The sequence below is a fragment of the Bacillus rossius genome, chromosome 6 (genome assembly GCF_032445375.1).
Source record: "Bacillus rossius redtenbacheri isolate Brsri chromosome 6, Brsri_v3, whole genome shotgun sequence".
In the NCBI taxonomy this organism is placed as follows: domain Eukaryota; kingdom Metazoa; phylum Arthropoda; class Insecta; order Phasmatodea; family Bacillidae; genus Bacillus; species Bacillus rossius.
Genome location: NC_086334.1, coordinates 21,793,822 through 21,812,094, shown reverse-complemented (window position 1 = coordinate 21,812,094; position 18,273 = coordinate 21,793,822). Strand labels below are relative to the sequence as shown.

Genomic DNA, 18,273 nt, shown 5'->3' with positions numbered 1-18,273 from the left:
CTAGGCAAAATATTTTCACTATGAATATTTTCTTGACTAATTACTAGGAACATGGTGAATTGCATTAAAACCAAACACCGGAAAAAAAAAATGTTAATACACCATATAACACCAAAATCAAGTTAATACACTGAAATGTGATTAAAATAATAATACTAATCAGCATTTTCAATCAAAACTTAACTCTAATGAATTTTTTAAATATTAAATTCAATGAAAGTAATTAATTTAGCATGAATTGGTACCATATTTCATGCAAAAAAAAATAGAGAAAAAAAATACTTCTTTTTAATCTTACAACTGTTATTAATTATAATTACACATTTTAAAAACACAAAAATACTTAACAGATTTATTTTATTTGCTCCGAAATAGTTAGACATGCTTATTATAAACCATCATATTGTAAAAGTGCATCATGTTTCAGTAAAAATGACACTGTTTTGGTCAGGGGCGCAACAACTAAATTTCCAAAGGGGGGGGCAATATACCTTTTTATAAAGAATCATCGATCCCCCCTATTGAAGCGGGGGGTCCGGGGGTCCTCCCCCGGGAAAATTTGTATTTTAAGGTGGAAAATGGTGCTATTTAAGCAGTTTTATTATCTAAAAATTGATTACACAGCACTTTCTTTGCCCCCGTTTGCCCCCACTTCAAGGTTTCAGAGGGGGGGCAAAATACCCTTGCCCCCCCCTGTTGTTGCGCCTCTGGTTTTGGTGAATTAGGTGTCATATTTTTTGAAAATTGTGCAATTTTTTTTAATAAATAAATAACTTAAAAAATTAAACTAATAACACAGAAATTTCCTGCCCTGAAAATAAAACCACAAAATCTTGTCTCTAACTTTTACAAATAACACATAAAATGATGAAATAATCTAGCAAAAAAAAAAAATTAACAACAAAAAAATATATATTTCAATGTTTGCATAGTGAATAATCTGGGTGAATTGCGATGAAACATCGACGGTGTGAAAGACGGGGTCCGCAGCACAGGTGTGTGTGGTTCCAGACGAGGACGAGCAGGACACCAGGGTGATCACGTCGCTCCGCACCACCATCCAGGGGCTGCGCAAGTACACCAACTACAGCATCTCCGTGCTGGCCTTCACCGCCAGCGGGGACGGCGTCAAGAGCCTTCCCGTCTTCTGCCACACCGAGGAGGATGGTAACCGCCTGTCCTCTGCCGGCGTTTCTTGCAACCCAGGGCCCCCACATGGCCGGTGCTACCGTTGCTACGGCAACGATACCCATGGGTCTAGGGGGCCTGCGAAAAGAAAGAAAAAAACTTAAAACAAAAAAAAGTAGACAATTTTAAATAAATCATAGAAAACAATTAAACAGTAAGGCCTAAATTCAGTTACCGATGAAATATTTCACCAGAGTAATATTATTATTCGGAATATGCTGTGCGTACAGAACGTGTCTGAATCTACAACTGTGAGTAACAAAACCACCACCAATTGACGTGACACCATGTTGACAGTACAGAACACTTACACTAATTTATTTGCCATTATTCAAAATATATTTACGTTGACAATCGAAACACTGACTTAAAACTAGTTTTAATGTGTTTTAAAAATAATTGTGAAAAGGTTAAAAAAATATATAACTAAAACAATGTACATAAAGGAAAAATTTTTTTTTATCTCTGTTAAAAAAAAAGGGGGGGGGGGCATCATGACTTCTAACAACGGGGCCCACAGAATGATGTGGGGGGCCTGTTACAACCACAGTACTGTTTTTTAGCAAATGTAGAACGCATTAACCTGCAAACAGCACACCATCTTCGCACTCAGGTGTTAACAGTAGCCATCGCGTGACACCGTTTCCCTTTAAAATGAACTTCGACATCGCCCCAACATGATTATAGAAATTTATCCCCAGTATTAAAAAAAAAAGACTGTAAAGTTCTTGCACTAACTGTGTATCACGACCATCCATGTCTTGCATTTAGTGAATCCGTCTATCGTGTCAATGGAAACTTTGATTTGTGTATTTTTCCCCTCCCCATTTAATCTGTGATTTCAATAAAATTATTTGTGAATATTTTTTGTTCACATTTTTTTTTGTGGCTGCAGTGTTTGAAAGTAGTTCACTGATTTGGTAGCTGGAAGTTCACTTGAAATGGAACCCCAACTTGTATTTTTCTTTGTTCAGTTTGTGCTCAAAGTTTTGAAATTTTACACACCCCTAGGTTTTCTGTTGATTCCTACCTAAGGCAATGGCATATCAGTTTTTTTATAATAGGTTTTCATTAGTTTTTTATTTTTTTATTTAGTTTTTTTTCTTTTATTCATGAGACTGACATACTTAATTGTGAACTCAGAACTAAAAAATCCACTGAAAGAAAATTTTCCTTAGAGGTTTGCGTAAAAGTTTTGTAATTGTGTCTTGTCTTTAACCAGTGCCATCACCACCTGCGGACATCAAGGCCGTCATCAGCTCCACAAACAAGATTCTCGTGTCCTGGTTACCACCGCTGTTCCCCAACGGCCAACTAACGGGGTACACTTTCTACATGGGCATCATAGAAGATGGTAAAGAGGTGAATTGCGTTTAACCAAGCCCCTGGTTACGTTTTGCTACTTTATACAAGCATTTCACGGTTTATGTTACTTGCATCACCCAGGGCCGGCAAGAGATGAGGACGGAGGTTAAAGTCCCTAAGGCCCGAACACCAGGGAGGCCCGTTGATTTCAAGGATTTTTTTTTAATTCTTGTGTTCACCCTGACAGTAGGACAAAAATTACATAACTATAGCTAATAGGATTCATTGGAAACCTTATTATTTACGCTATGTGCACAGGTCATGTTTACAATTATGGCCATGTTGACGTTTAAAGTCCTTAGATCGTGTTTTTTTTTTTTTTTAAATGTGGGATTTGAAAAGTTTTATTTGCCCTTAGTTTCTCTCAACAGCCCTCACCTCATCTAATGTGCATTTATTGAGTATTTTTATCCACAAGTTATATCATAATTGCATTCAAAAAAATTAAACAATGAGAGCTGTTTTCCCATCACTGTTTTCTGAACTCATTACTAAACAAAAATGGGATGATATTTTTAGAGTTTGAACTTTCGTGAAATAATTAATTAGTATGTATCATATGCACTCCTCCAACACTTAATGCATACTTGTCAATAACCTGCCTTTACAAACGTCATTTTCCTCTTCCTGAAAATACAAGAATTTTATGCTTGCAGTTTCTCTAATATAGGGTTGGTATTTTAGTAGCCAGTAGTTTGACCAAATAAACAATTTTTACTGCCAATCGAGATACTTATCATTTTGATATTTTTTTTTTAAATTTAATATGAATATTTTTATTTTATTTTATTTTATTTAAGAAATTAATTTTGACGTAACAGGGTAAATAAAATAATGAAAGATTTCTTACATTGTTACGAACAATTTACACATGCCATAATTGTTACGCCCAACGATCTAACAAACATTCAAGTCTGTACTGATAGTTAATGTTGAATGGCGGGATGGGTCCCCCTGAACTGCAGTGGTTCACCCACGGCATAGAGTAGTGAGATGGTGCAGCGTTGAGAGGCTGTACTCGCATCACAGGTGACCTGGATTCGAATTCCACAATTTCCCAAAGTCACTCTGGCCAGATGCTGGGATGTCTTCCTGCCACAGGCCACGCATGATTCCTTCCTCCGGTCCATGTCTTAGTTTTTTACCGTCTCTCAGGCAGTGGCGTCTCGTCAGGGCAAGCAAGGCAAGCAGTGCTTGCCCAGGCAGTTTCCAGACATTGTATTTTTTAAATAAATATTTTATTCAGAATAGTATTTTACTTTGGCTCGTGCAGTTAGGTGTATGTATTTTTTACACTATCTTCTTGGGACCCAATACTGTGCGCTGTGCGCTATAAAAAAAGAACTCGTTGACACAAAAACATGCTGTTTTAGAAGCGTTGCTAGGTTTAGAAGCGCTGGTAGGATCGCTTTCAGCAGGAAGGCTGCCGCAGTAGTTTCCTTTCGGAAGGGGGGTGGCATGGTACAAAGGTTCAGGGAGGGGATTGGCTGGAAAAATACGCGGTAGAAGCTACGAAGGTAACGCTTTCTTGCCGAACTGGAGCGAACATGGCCGAAGCAGACGGTGGAATTTTTCCGCCGACTGCTTCGGCTATGTCCGGTACAGTTCGGCACGGCAGGTGGCGATGTCGCGTTTCAGTCGGCGGTCGTCTCTCGGGGCGCGCGCATCTCTCCCGCGGGCTGTTGGCTGGCAGTGCGTGGGGGATTTGTGGGCGTACGATGATACTACACTCCCACTTAGTATATAAGTAATGTAGAGTAGGTATTTTACTATCAGAATAATGTAAGTCAATCATTATTTTTCAAAAATAATGTATTTAAAAAAATGTCAATTTTTCTACCTGTGGAATAGTCAATGTTCAGTTAAGAAAACTACTTAAATAGAACCATTTTGTACCTTGAAATCCATATTTTCCCGGCGGAGGGCCCCCTGACACCCCCCCCCCCCCCCAACCTCATCATGTTTTGGTGTGAACGGAGTTATTGCTTCCCCTCATGTAAACCTCACGCCTCGCCACTGCTCTCAGGGGCGTAGGCTGGGAGGCGGGAAATATATGCCCTTCTCCTTTCCAAAATTCTCTAAAAAAACCTATTATTCCCACCAGCAAAAGAAAAGAATTTGAAAGCAATCAACTTGCAAATGAAATTCTCTGTACAATCCTATTGTCTTAATGACCTTACTGCGGATGATACGTGACTGATTAATTCCTGATATCTAGATTTGTTTTCTGTAATTTCAGTTTTGAGATATCTATTCAAATATTTGGCATGGCATGGCATAAATTATATCTTTCCAAGCTTTCATACATTGCTACAATCTGGTATTTACCATAAAATACCAATCTGTAACCCGGTCACACGGACCAGAGTTGCCACTTGACTGTAAATCCAGAAAACCTGTAAATGTCACGGAATTTTGTGAGTGTCAGGGAAATTAGGGATATGTCAGGGAATTTCATTTGGTGTCAGGGATTTTTTAATATGGTTTCGCTACCATTTGTCAAATATCACTATCACAATACAGTGGTGAGTTCAACCTGAAGCTGATATGTTTTATTATAGTACTGGGTATGCGTATTAACACACACTTGTTCCCTACCTGTTACAAAATTTTAGATTAAGTTTTACTGGCCCTCAAAATTAGGATTTTGTGTTGCATGGAACTCTCTAGTGGCATTTTCAAGTACGAGCAGACACAAATTGGGGCTGGGGGGAAGGGGGGTAATGTGTGTTATAATAGTACTGGGTATGCATATTAATGCATACATACTCCCTACCTGTTACACATACTATTTTATGTTTTAATGACACCTGAACATGATACATACTTTGTGTAGTCTGGAGCTCTCGAGTGGCATTTTTAACAGCAACAAATTGGGGGGGGGGGGGGGGGGTTTAAACCTGGAGCTCTATGTTTTCTTATACCTATTGTCATATTAACAACTGTCAGAAAAAGCAACCTTTAGTTTGTCAGGAATATGAAAGGAAATTTAAAATGTTTATAACGGTGGCAAACCTGGTAGACGAAAAAAACTGTCATGAACATTGACTACAATTGGCCAAAACCAATTCTTATGCCAAATATATTTAGGCTAACAATTTTGTGTCTTCTATAGTATGACAAATAAAATGCTATCCCTACATTTCAGTGTTACCTAAGGATTGTCAAAATTGTATTGCGTATGTTTTAAGTTGTCAATATTTCTTTTCAAAATTATCAATTATAACATAAAGTATTAAAGGATAGTTGTACTATTATAAATTTTAGTTTGGCACACCAGTACGTTTAGTATGTCTTCTAATGTTTACGAACGAGAGTATACACAGGTTTATGTTGCTACACTTGGGTCCGCCATCTTTGAGACACTTTTCCGTTCAATGTCTTCCGATCCATTTTCCAAGAAAATAATGATATTGATGCCGTATGCATAGAGCTAAGATGTTTGCTGTAACAGGAACATGTTTGTGAATCCCAGCTGGTGGGACCTGTGTTGCAGGAAGGGACCCACAAGCGCATCCTGAGCCCGACGAGCGAGTCTCACGAGACGGTCCGGCTGCAGGAGCGGGCCACCTACCAGTTCTGGGTGACGGCCTCCACTAAGGTGGGCGAGGGCGAGAGCACGCCCGTCGTCACCATCTCCCCTTCCAGCAAAGGTGAGGTCGGGACACTCCCACATGAGGCCAGGGAGTATCGGGACCCCTCGCACATCAGGCACGAGGCCCCGGGGGTCGGGACCCTTCGCACATCAGGCACGTGGCCAGGGTGATCAGGACCCCTCCCACAGTAGGCACGAGGCCCCGGCGGGGGTCAGGACGACCCCCCCCCCCCCCCCTCTGACATGCTTTTTGGAGTTGTTTCGGCTTTATCAATATTTACCATATAATCTTGCCCCTACATATACGGCAGGAGAGCAGGTGGCTTGTATCAACTCTATTTATGCCTATTATACAGCACAATTGACTTATGTAACTTCGTTGAGCATGTTTGAATTTTAGATCACACACAGCATCCTAGTATATATATATATATATATATATATATATATATATATATATATATATATATATATATATATATATATATAAAAACACAAACAACTAGAGAAAATTATTACCAAACCTAAAAGTAACAGCAACAACAGATGTGCCTTGGTAATGTTCTCAGTACAAAATTTCAATTTTCTTATTTGCCTTGTGGGCCAGAGCTGAGGTCCTCAGAGGCTGTTGACCAGGGTCCGAGGTCAGGGGCTCAGCTGACTGCCCTTCGCTCGCCTACGGCTCGCCCGTGCTTATGCAAACATCTCCAGGGGCTGTGCCGAAGGCTGGGGCCGGGTTCTTACTTGTACGACACCTGGGAACTTGTGTTTTGTATGCTTCCAGTTGGAATGCTCTGACCATCATTTGTTTGCATCTTGCATTGGTGGTCAGGAGGTACAGCACAAGTTCAATAAAAATGTAAATGACATAGCCTTAAGTGATAAAAATATCAATGCAATTAAATTTGAAAAAATAAAATAGTTGCAGCAATACAAGCATTTAAAAAAAAATATTACAACTTATTTAAACCTTTTCCTCTAGTCTCTATTAATTAATTGGTAAACATCAAAGTGTGAACTTGTTCTTTCATTCACAGTTTAAAGCTGTGATTTTGTTTACTAAACAGATGCTTTCAGTATTTTCAAATAAGGCTGTAGGTCCTTCGCAGGTCAGCACTTCTGTTGTCGCCAAATGTCTTGGAGGCTGCACTGAGAATGCAATGATGGTCAAGTTCTCCGATCACTCACTATCCACTAAGATGATTTCGGTTAGATTCCCGCGGCATGGTCGAACCTGAACGTGGCAGACACTGCCGTAAGCCCCTGGGTTTGTCGATGGGACTCCCGCTTCCCGTGCCGTAGCATTCACTACTTCAGCTCACCGCCTCACCTCTATGTCGACACCATGTTAAAACCAAAGAAAAAACTGATTAGACCCAGGTCTTGAATTATCTCTCTCTCTACCCTACCCCTTCGTTCCACCCCATGTGCTGCTTGAAGTGCCTCCTTTCCCTGTTGTTGAGTTTACTGTTACACATTTTATTCCTTATTGTAGGTATTTATTTGCCAGTTTACAACACAACACAATACATAACGAACGCCATCATGCATCCTCACTCAACTGTCTTCCACACAACAAGCACACCAACTCCGCCTCCTAAACAGTGGTGCCAACACACCACATTTGTCACCAGTCCACAATTACCCTACATACACAACACCCCTCCCCTTTTACATGACACAGTCCTTCATCCAGCCTGGCTTAACAGATTCTCTGGCCGGTCTGGTCCGTTTTGGTGTACGAGCTTCGCTTGTTTCCCTTGCAGCTAGTGGAGACTGGAAGGTGCTTTGTTGTTCTGCAGCCATGGGTACTCTTGGCGAAAACCCTTTGAAGTCTGCTTCTTCACCTGGAGACGGTGGTGGTAGGTCCTGACTTGCTCTCTCCTCCGCTCCCTGGCCTTGTACGGCCTGGTCCTTTTCTTCCTCTACTGCCATTGGTGACCTTACTTCACTGCCTGCATATGGGGTCATTTCTATGGCTTCTTCCGGAGGGTGGGCATGTCTGGACCGTAACTGGTCAATGTGCCGCCTCATCAACACCCCATCATTGGTGATTACCTTGTATGATAATGGACCGGTTACTTCAATGATTCTAGCAGGCAACCATTTCTGCCCACGCCCCATGTTTCTGACGTACACCAGGTCCTGTGGCCTGAACTTCCTTGGTGGAGATGTAGTCATGCTGTCTTCTTGTCTTTGCTTCATGTCCTCTGCCAGATCTGGGTGCACTTTATCCAAGCATGTTCTTAGCCGACGCCCCATCAGCAGTTCCGCTGGACTTGTCCCTGTAACTGCTGTAGGTGTTACATGTTGTGTTATCAGCATCCGAGCTAAACGCTGTGAAAGGTCACTGCCGCTCATCCGCTTCAACATCTCTTTTGCCGACTGTACCATCCTTTCTGCTTGTCCGTTGGATGATGGATGGTACGGGGCAACTTTAATAAGCCTGATCCCATTGTTATCTGCAAAGGTAGTGAATGCCGCCGAACTGAATGCTGTTCCATTGTCACTCACAATCGTGTCTGGAATTCCATGGGTAGCCATCAAAGACCTCATTGCTGTGATAACGCTTCTAGCATCTGTGGATGGCACTGGAAGCACCTCTAGCCATTTAGAATACGAGTCAACGACGACCAGAAACACCTGCCCCTGAATAGGGCCAGCAAAATCTACATGTAGGCGTGACCATGGTTGCCTGGTCCATTCCCAGGGGTGGTTTGGGGCCCTTGGTGGCGCATGGCGCGTGGACTGACAAACCTCGCATTGCTGTACCATTTCTTCGATTTCCTTGTCCAGTCCTGGCCACCACACATAACTGCGAGCCAATGCCTTTGTTCTTACTACTCCCTGGTGACAAGCATGTAAAGTTCGCAGAAGGGGATTTCGGCCCTCACTTGGGATGACTACCCTCGATCCCCACAGCAAACATCCACGGTGCAGTGATAGCTCATGCTGCCGCCTCACATATGGCTGGAATTCTTCCCCTAACTTGTCACTTGGCCAACGAGTTCCCACCCACGAACAAACTCTAGATAGAATGGGATCTTTCCTAGTCATACCTGCAATGTGATGTGCCCTGAGGGGGGGAGTGTCTAACACTTCCAGAAGCAGCACTTCCATGGGTGCTGGTACCTCCATCTCTGGGGTTGCTCTTGGTAGCCGACTGAGGCCATCCGCATTCGCAATACTAGATCCTGGCTTGTACACCAACACAAAATCGTACCCACTTAGTATTACACTCCAGCGAAGCATTCGGGGCGAGATTATGTTTGGTGTGACTTTATCGGTCGTGAACAGTCCTAATAATGGTTTGTGATCAGTGCGTATTTCAAACTGCCGACCATAAACATAATTATGGAACTTCTTGACCCCCGCTATAATGCTTAAAGCCTCCTTGTCAATTTGGGCATACTTCCGCTCTGTTGACGTCATGGTTCGTGAATAATAGCAAATTGGCACTTCTTCCCCCTGATTATTCGGTTGGCTAAGAACAGCTCCAATTCCATACTGAGATGCATCACACGTTAATATAAGTGGCTTTTGTGGGTCGTAGTGAGCTAGTAAAGAGTTTGAGGTTAACAGAGCCTTTGTAGCCGCAAAAGCTGCATCCTGCACCGTGGTCCATTCCCAGCGAGCGTCTTTCTTCAAAAGCTGATGCAAAGGTTCTGCTACACTAGCCTTATCCAACAGAAATGCATGGTAAAAATTAAGAAGACCTAGATATGCCTGTAATTCATCTCTGTTTGCTGGTGTTGGTGCATCGTGAATGGACTGCACCTTGTCGGGGGTGGGCCGTAACCCATGTTGATCCACCACATAGCCTAGAAATGTAACTTCTGAAGCCCCCAGCACACATTTCTCTGCCTTGACATGTATACCAGCATCTCTGAAACGCTGTAGTACCTGTCGCACATTGATGAGCAACTCTTCCATGGATGTGCCCTTCACTAGTACATCATCAAAGTACGGCACGACGTTCTCTAGCCCCGCCAGTAGGTCTTCCATGAATCGTTGAAACTTCCCTGGTGCTACTCGCACCCCAAATTGCAGACGATTTACTTTGAATGCCCCCTTATGTGTGATGATAGTTTGCGCTGCTGCCGCACTCTCATCCACTCGTAACTGTTGGAATGCTTGTGCCAAATCAATTTTTGCAAATACTTTGCCTCCACATAGTTTTGCAAGCAGTTGGCTGATTGGTGGAACAGGATATAGATCCTCCTTCAATGCCTTATTCAATGTGCTTTTATAATCAGCGCATATTCGCACATCACCATTTGGCTTCAAGACTGGAACAATGGGTGTGGCCCAGTCTGAGTACGTGACCGGCGTATATACCCCTTGTGTTACTAATCTTTCCAGTTCTTTTTCAATTTTCGGTAGCAGGGCGTATGGTACTGCACGAGGTTTTAACCTCACCGGAGCCACACTAGAGTCTAGTTGGAATCTTATAGGTTGTCCCTTAAATTCGCCCAATTCTTCACTAAATACCTCGGGAAATTCTTGGACTAACTCTGATAGCACCCCCGTTACTTTTAACACCCCCTTCACTTCAATCCCTAACGGTTGCATCCAGTTTCGGCCCAACAGAGAGCGATGACGCCCCTTGGAAACTATCAATGGAAGCATGCACCTCCGCCCACCATATGTCACCTGAACCCTGCACGAGCCTAATGTCTCAATAGAATTTTTGCTATAGTCATACAGCACACAAGTGGTTCTAGACAGTGCAGGTTTTCTGTTTGCATAAATTGCCTGGAAAGTCAATTCATCTATAATTGACACCGCAGCCCCTGTGTCTAATTCCATTTCAACAGCCTGACCATCTATTAATACAGTTGTGCACAATTCCTCACATCCTGCTGCTGTTATCTTCCATAAGTTGTAAATATCTGGTTCAGTACTACCTGTCACTGTGCCCAACTGCACCTCCGGGACTTCCTCCACTGTGTGAACATTACCCTTAGAGTTCATCTCACGTACCTTCTGTCTACATACCTTTTCCAGATGGCCAGGCCGTTTGCAAAAATAGCATTCCACGTTCCTGAACCGACAAGCAGCTCGTAAATGTTGCCCACCACATCCAGTACATCTTACCCCTTGATTGTATCTGGGAGGTTGCTTAACCTTGCTCACCCTGTCGACCCCCGCTGCTTGTTGCACCCCATTACCCTGTGGTGCTTCTTGCCCTACGTAGTCAGTGTACACCGGCTTGGACACAGCCCCCCGGATGTCTCTGGTATTTTGGTTTGCTGCCTCCGCAACAAGGGCTTTCTCCTGTGCCTGTGCGAATGTCAATGCCGTTTCTGCTAATAGCCGACGTTGCACTGTCTCGTCCTTCATCCCGCACACAAATCGATCTCTGAGAGTTAGGTCCAAATTAGCGCCGAAGTTGCAGTGTTCTGCTAGCCTACGCAATTCTGCAATGTACTCTGCTACACTTTCATCGTCCTTTTGATCGCGACGATGAAATTTGAACCGTTGGTAAATCTCCGACGGCCTAGGGGAGAAATGATTTTTCAAAATTTTCATAATATCTGCATATGATGTGGAGGCCACAGAAGCTGGAGAATTAAGCGATCTTACTACCGCATACGTTTTCGGACCGCACACACTAAGAAGCACTGCACGTTTCTTCTCTTCGCCTATAACCTCGTTTGCTTGCATGTAAAACTCAAGACGCTCTGCATAGGCATCCCAACCTTGCGGATTTGCCACATCAAATTCTTCTATGTTGCCTAACAAAGAAGCCATTGCGGAGATGCCGATACAACGACTCGTTAATTAAATACTAGGGCGAACCGACGCATGCATTAAGCACTGGGGCACTTCAATCCCATCCTCGTCGCCAGATGTTGAGTTTACTGTTACACATTTTATTCCTTATTGTAGGTATTTATTTGCCAGTTTACAACACAACACAATACATAACGAACGCCATCATGCATCCTCACTCAACTGTCTTCCACACAACAAGCACACCAACTCCGCCTCCTAAACAGTGGTGCCAACACACCACATTTGTCACCAGTCCACAATTACCCTACATACACAACACCTGTCCAACATCACACTACTGACTTCAAACATAAATAAACATAAACATACTTTAAAGAGACAATCATTAACCACATCTCAAAGAATAAATCAGGCACTATATGTAACATTAGTATTAACTCCTACAAGGTTTTTGGTTAGGAAGTAAACAATTAATTTTGAACGGTAGCCATTAATTTTCTTTAGATTCTAGGCAACTAAAAATGGGCATTCGCAAAAATACTTACATAATGTTACTTTGAGAAGGCTAAGCAGAGGAAAAAAAAGTTAATTTTGCAATGAAAGTGGGATCAGTCATAATTTAAGGTTAATTAAGCAGACAAAGCTCTTAACTACCCACAGTTTTCATACATAAACCACTCATTTAACTCCAAGACAGGAATGACACAAATATGTACATCACGAAGTGTGCGAGAGCAATTATGATTTTTATTTTATTTTTGTTTTTATTAACTTTTCATTACTGTATTTGTGCAAATCCATCTGTGCAGTTCCAGCCAGAATAGTTTCATTCAGTCGGGAAATCACCACACCGTGGAAGCATGACATCACACTTCCATGCAAGAAGGTCGGCATACCTGCTCCACAAGTGGTGTGGAAACTCCACGACAGAATCATCGAAACGAATGGCAGAAAACAGGTACATACATCCCTGTAATGTTGCTCCTGCAATGATGCGACTCTGAATATAATGCGACCCAAATTTTTTGATTATGAATTTATGAAAAATTAGGAAATTGGAATTCAAGTACATACCTTTTGAAAATTATTTAAATTATTAAATTTATTTTCCATATTTACTGGACCCTTCTGGTACCACTTTCATCAGTAGAGTGATTTACATGGTCTCTTTTGAAACACCCAGTCACAGTTAGAAGAAAAAAAAATGTGTTCCGACTAGTTGAAAAGCAGAGGCTGTTAAGAAAGCAAGGAACGTGGTGATATCCAGTGGTTGTGTTGAGAGAGGGTAAGAGGAGGGGGGGAGGGGAGTGTCTTCCCCAGCAGCCACTGGGAAGAGAAGCAGAAACAACCCTCTCCTTCATCCTGCATCTCTCACATGTCACGCCCACAGACTAGTGGCATAAGTGATACATTTAAGAGGCAGAGCCTGTGGTTTTTCTACTCAGCTGTTCCCAATGGCAAGATACAAAGTTTGCGATTATAACGCGACCTCCACTTTTGGTAATAATCATAGCATTATATTCAGTTAAATACAACTGTACCTATAATTAGTTATTAAAGCTATTCAATTCATAGTAGAAATATTTTTAAAATTTCAAATTTGAAATTTCTTTTATATTGCAGATCAACAAAGATGGCTCACTGTTGATAAAAGATGTGCAACACAACAGTGAAGGGAACTACACGTGTAGTGTCGAAAACCAGCACGGGAAAGATGAAATTATTTACAGCATCAAGGTTAAAGGTAAGAAACTATTGACAATGTTAACACAATCGTGTATATAACAGAATTGTAACTGATTCATATCATTTAAACAGGTTTTCACATTAATAGTGCAACCTACAAACTTGCAAGTGATTTTAAATTTATGCAGACAAATTGTACCTTAAAAAAATTATATAAATACAAAATCTAGATCTTTTTACAGGATTTTTAAGTACTTATCTTTAAAGACCACAATCCATGTTAACCCGCTATTGTACATAATATACATAACATATCATACCTAATGGTGGTTATTTTGTGGTCATTTTAAAATAGGTTATTTAAATGACAAAAAGGCTATTAAAATGAAAACCAAAAATATTTAGGGTCCAGATTCCATTGTGTCTTTCTAAATAACTTAAAGTGATGGCAAGTACTGTATCTTGGGTGCAGCACTATGCTTTAACTTAATGATTAAAAAAAGTTTTTTTACTAATACCAACATTGCAGTCAGAAACACACTTTTTTCTTAACAAAATAAATATATTTTTTATTGGTTTTGATTAAATAAGATCTACCCTTGTATGATCTTTTATTTAAAAAAATTAAACAAAATTCTTATCCCAACTTAATGATTTTCTGTCATTTGAAACTCCTCAAACACTCATTGAAAACTTCAACTCAGCATATTTCTGACACATAGGTCTTTATTAAAATAAATGTAGGACCTTTTTTTTTCACATTTTGTTTGATAGTCACATACAAAACAAGCATGCGAGAGCTGATAAATCACATCTGCTCTTTACCCTTCTCAACACTAGCGGAAGCTCTTGCCTATCACATCCACAACATTTTTTTTTTTTATCCCAGTCATTGTGTATAAGTGTACCTAACTCTATCTTATTTTTGAAGCCTAAAAATGATGAAAAATCAAAATTAATTGTATTATTTGAAATGTGAGTGAGAAATCTATTTTTTTTTTAAATTTAAAGTTGGGAGTGTGCTGTAATCCCAGAAATAGTTATTTACCTACCTAATATTTCCAAGTTTTATAAGTTACGTGCTAGTGGCAAATGGGTGCAATAAAATGTGTGATGTAAGGTGTAAGAGCTTGTCGGCTGTGGCCGTTGCCAGCGCGACCAACTGTTTGACAGGGAAGGGGTAGCACCGTCCCCCGACTACACCAGGGGTTGTTCTTGTCCGCAGTGCCGCCGGACGCACCCACCCTCTCCGTCGTCGCGTCCTACTCGGACAGTTTGCGGCTCCAGTGGACGGACAACCACAACGGCGGGAGCCCCATTCTCGGTAACAACATTCCCCTTACAACCTGCTGCGAGGAGGCTGGCTCACAGCCTGAGGGGCTGCATTGCCCCAGGGATCCTGACATAAATTTATACTGAATCATAAGTTGCATTGTTTACGTAGCATTGAGGACAAGATTTGTTTTTTGATTGACATACAACCGAAATACACTAATGTGCATTTTAAGTTGTCGCTGGAGTAAAAACTGTATGTTCACAATATTACAATATTTAGCTGCTGCATCACCATCTCCGCATTGCGCCGTCGCGATATGGTGGTTCCAGCATCGCAGTAGGTCATGATCAGCTAGCTAGGTAGGGTTCGCAGTTCCAGTGTACTGACGCAGTCGATGCGACTGTGTGCCTGCTAAAGGCCCTGCCACATTCGCGCAGTCGCATCTGTCTGATGTGTCAGAGCTGATGGTGTGGATGTGAACATGGCATTTGATTGGTTCACGTGACCTACGACGTCTAGTACCGATGGTACAGTCGCGCAGAGCGGATCTGTCAGACCAAAGCTGGCCCACTTGAACTTCCAAGGTCAGACAGGTCAGACAGCACCATCTGACGTCATGAACAATATTCGCCAATGAGAAGCATGATGAGTACAAACAAACTGTAAGCGCAAAAATAATAATTTTTTAGCAAATATTTTATTTATTATTATGTTTTTATAACTTTGTCTTGGGCACAACTTTGTTGTATTTTTTTTCCGTTAAGTTGCTTTGAAAATTAAAACAAAGTACCCGAAAATGTAAAATGTATGAAAGTGTGTAGACATTAAAATTAAAAGTTTCAACCCCCAAATATATTAAAATTATAGTTAAACTTTCAAGAAATGTATAAAAATTCCTTTAAAACACATTTCAACATGTCTTTATTAATTCTGCGTAGCGCTCTCAAGTAAAGCCACGCGTGAACAAAGTGGACGTGGCTCGCTGCCACGGAAGGTGTGTCGGGACAGATGCGACTGCGCGAATGCGGCACAGGGCCCTAGCTGCCGACTGCCCCCAGGTTACGTGATCAACTACAAGCGGGACCACGGCGACTGGGAGGAGCTGCAGATAGACGCGCACACCAACTCCCACATGCTGCACAACCTGTGGTGCGGCACGCGCTACCAACTCTACATCACGGCCTTCAACAAGATCGGCACCGGCCTGCCGTGCGACATCGTCAACGCCTACACCAAGGGCACGGGTACGTTGCGCACCATACCTTGAGAGCTCAGTATGTACTTACACTTTTGTTTCACCCACATTCAAAAAATATTTGGTATTGTCCTAACAAAAAAAAATAATAATCCTGGAACGTTTTAAATTTTTAGCTGAATGTTTCATGATGAAACTGTATCCAATCCAATAAATTTAAAACTAAATCACATTTCTATTTTATTCAGTTAATTTTTATAAAACACGAAACTATGTAACATTGTAAGATGTTAATGGTTTTTTACTCACTGTGGTTTGATAAACATGATTTGTACTTTAAAAGTTAATTAAAATAATATGAAAGACTGTATTTCATGTTAATAAAAATCATATGAAAGACTGTAATTCATTCCCTAATTTTACACTTGTTTGAATTTTTCACTATGTTTCTGTGATCAAACACAATGATTTTATTTATTTTATTTTCTTGGGCATAATATTCTAACTTCCTAAATGCCTCTAGAACAGTTGGACAGAGGTCTACAAACTAAACTCAAATTTCTTAATCTAACAGCTAAAAACACCACATACCAAGGGTTCGAACCCAGGCTCCCTTACAGCAAAGTTCTCATCACCCTTCATCATATAGAATGACCTAGATGATGAGTTAATTAGCCCATTCATTTATTTTAAATCATACACATTGATATATATTTAATAATTTATTTATTCATATATTTATTAACTTATTCATTCATGATTTAATTGTTTAATCATTCATTTATTTCTTTCATTTAGACATTCATACTTTCATTAATTTTTTTTTTCATTCAACCTTTCATTATTTCTTTCATTGACTGATTTATTGGTAGATTCATTCATTTATTTCTTTCATTTAGACATTCATACTTTCATTAATTTTTTTTTCCATTCAACCTTTCATTATTTCTTTCATTGACTGATTTATTGGTAGATTCATTCATTCATTCATTCATTCATTCATTCATTCATTCATTCATTCATTCATTGAAACAAAATTTATTCAGTCACTTATACATTCAGGTAGACAAAGTTTATTTATCCATTTATTCATTCCTCTGTTCATTCTTTCATTTTCCCTACTGCATGAAAGACTCGTCCCCACTATGGTGGTTGTTGTCGGCATTCTTCTCACCGACGGACAGTTCCCGTGAAGCCGCGGCAGTCGCAACTACTGACCGTCAACTCGACGGTGGCGACCATCTGGCTGGACGCCTGGGGGAACGGCGGCTGCGCCATCCTCTACTTCATCATCGAGTACCGCGACGGCCAGCGGGGGCCCGGCGAGTGGACCCTGGTGTCCAACAACGTGCAGCCCATGGAGCGGGTGTACAGCATCGTGGACCTGGTGCCCGCCACCAACCACCACCTGCGCATCACGGCCCACAACAACGCCGGCTCCACCGTCGCCTACTACAACTTCACCACGCTCACCGTGGAGGGAGGTGAGGCTGCCCGAATACTTTGGCACACTCCGGACAATGTTTCATTTATTCATCCACCCCAGGGCCGGTGCAAGGTAAATTGGCGCCCTAGGCGAAAAACTTTAATGCCCCCCCCTCCCCCGCCGGACACCCCAAAAAAATTTTCCTTGCCTCAAAATACATCATGTAAGCCTCAGATTTTGTCAACAATCAAATGTAAGCAGGCTTGTGTTTTTTTTTTACTTTTTTATTAGTTATTACAAATCATAAACAGGTCACCGTGGACTTTAAATAATTACTTATATCAATATAAACATTCCAAACTGTAACAAAAATCCATTTTCATCTAGTTTCAATAATCGTTAAACATATTATATCAGCTGTTATGTGTCTTGCTGCGTCGCCCCCAGCTACTTGGCGCCCTAGGCGGTTGCCTAGTTCGCCTATATGGACGCGCCGGCCCTGATCCACCCAGAGTAACTATGTTACGAAGTTGCTCATGAGAATGAACATTTTAGACCTTTTGAAAGGTCCAGTCATTGTTTTCCATAAGTCAGAGCCTAATATTTTTTAAATTTGCTAAGTGGAAAAATTTCTTAGCTGGTAACTTTTAAAAAGGGTTTTGCTATTTACATAATATATAGCCAAAGAGCATGCTAATACATATATTTTTTTTTATACTTCGTTTATTTGCAGCAGACGTGTGATTATTCGGTTAAAACTGGGGTATCGATGTCATGGATTCCAAAATTGCAGATTATCAGCT

General features: G+C 41.2%; 1 protein-coding gene across 1 annotated transcript in view; it reads left to right on the top strand.

The window, feature by feature from the left end:
* LOC134533403 (cell adhesion molecule Dscam2) overlaps positions 1–18,273 on the top strand; it is a 104,851-nt gene that overhangs the window by 66,898 nt on the left and 19,680 nt on the right. Inside the window, exons 21-28 of the mRNA XM_063370925.1 lie at positions 1,012–1,167; positions 2,411–2,550; positions 6,050–6,206; positions 12,697–12,845; positions 13,511–13,631; positions 14,799–14,897; positions 15,908–16,093; positions 17,229–17,528. Of these exons, the coding sequence (XP_063226995.1) occupies positions 1,012–1,167; positions 2,411–2,550; positions 6,050–6,206; positions 12,697–12,845; positions 13,511–13,631; positions 14,799–14,897; positions 15,908–16,093; positions 17,229–17,528 (1,308 nt within the window). The remainder of the gene's footprint in view (positions 1–1,011; positions 1,168–2,410; positions 2,551–6,049; positions 6,207–12,696; positions 12,846–13,510; positions 13,632–14,798; positions 14,898–15,907; positions 16,094–17,228; positions 17,529–18,273) is intronic.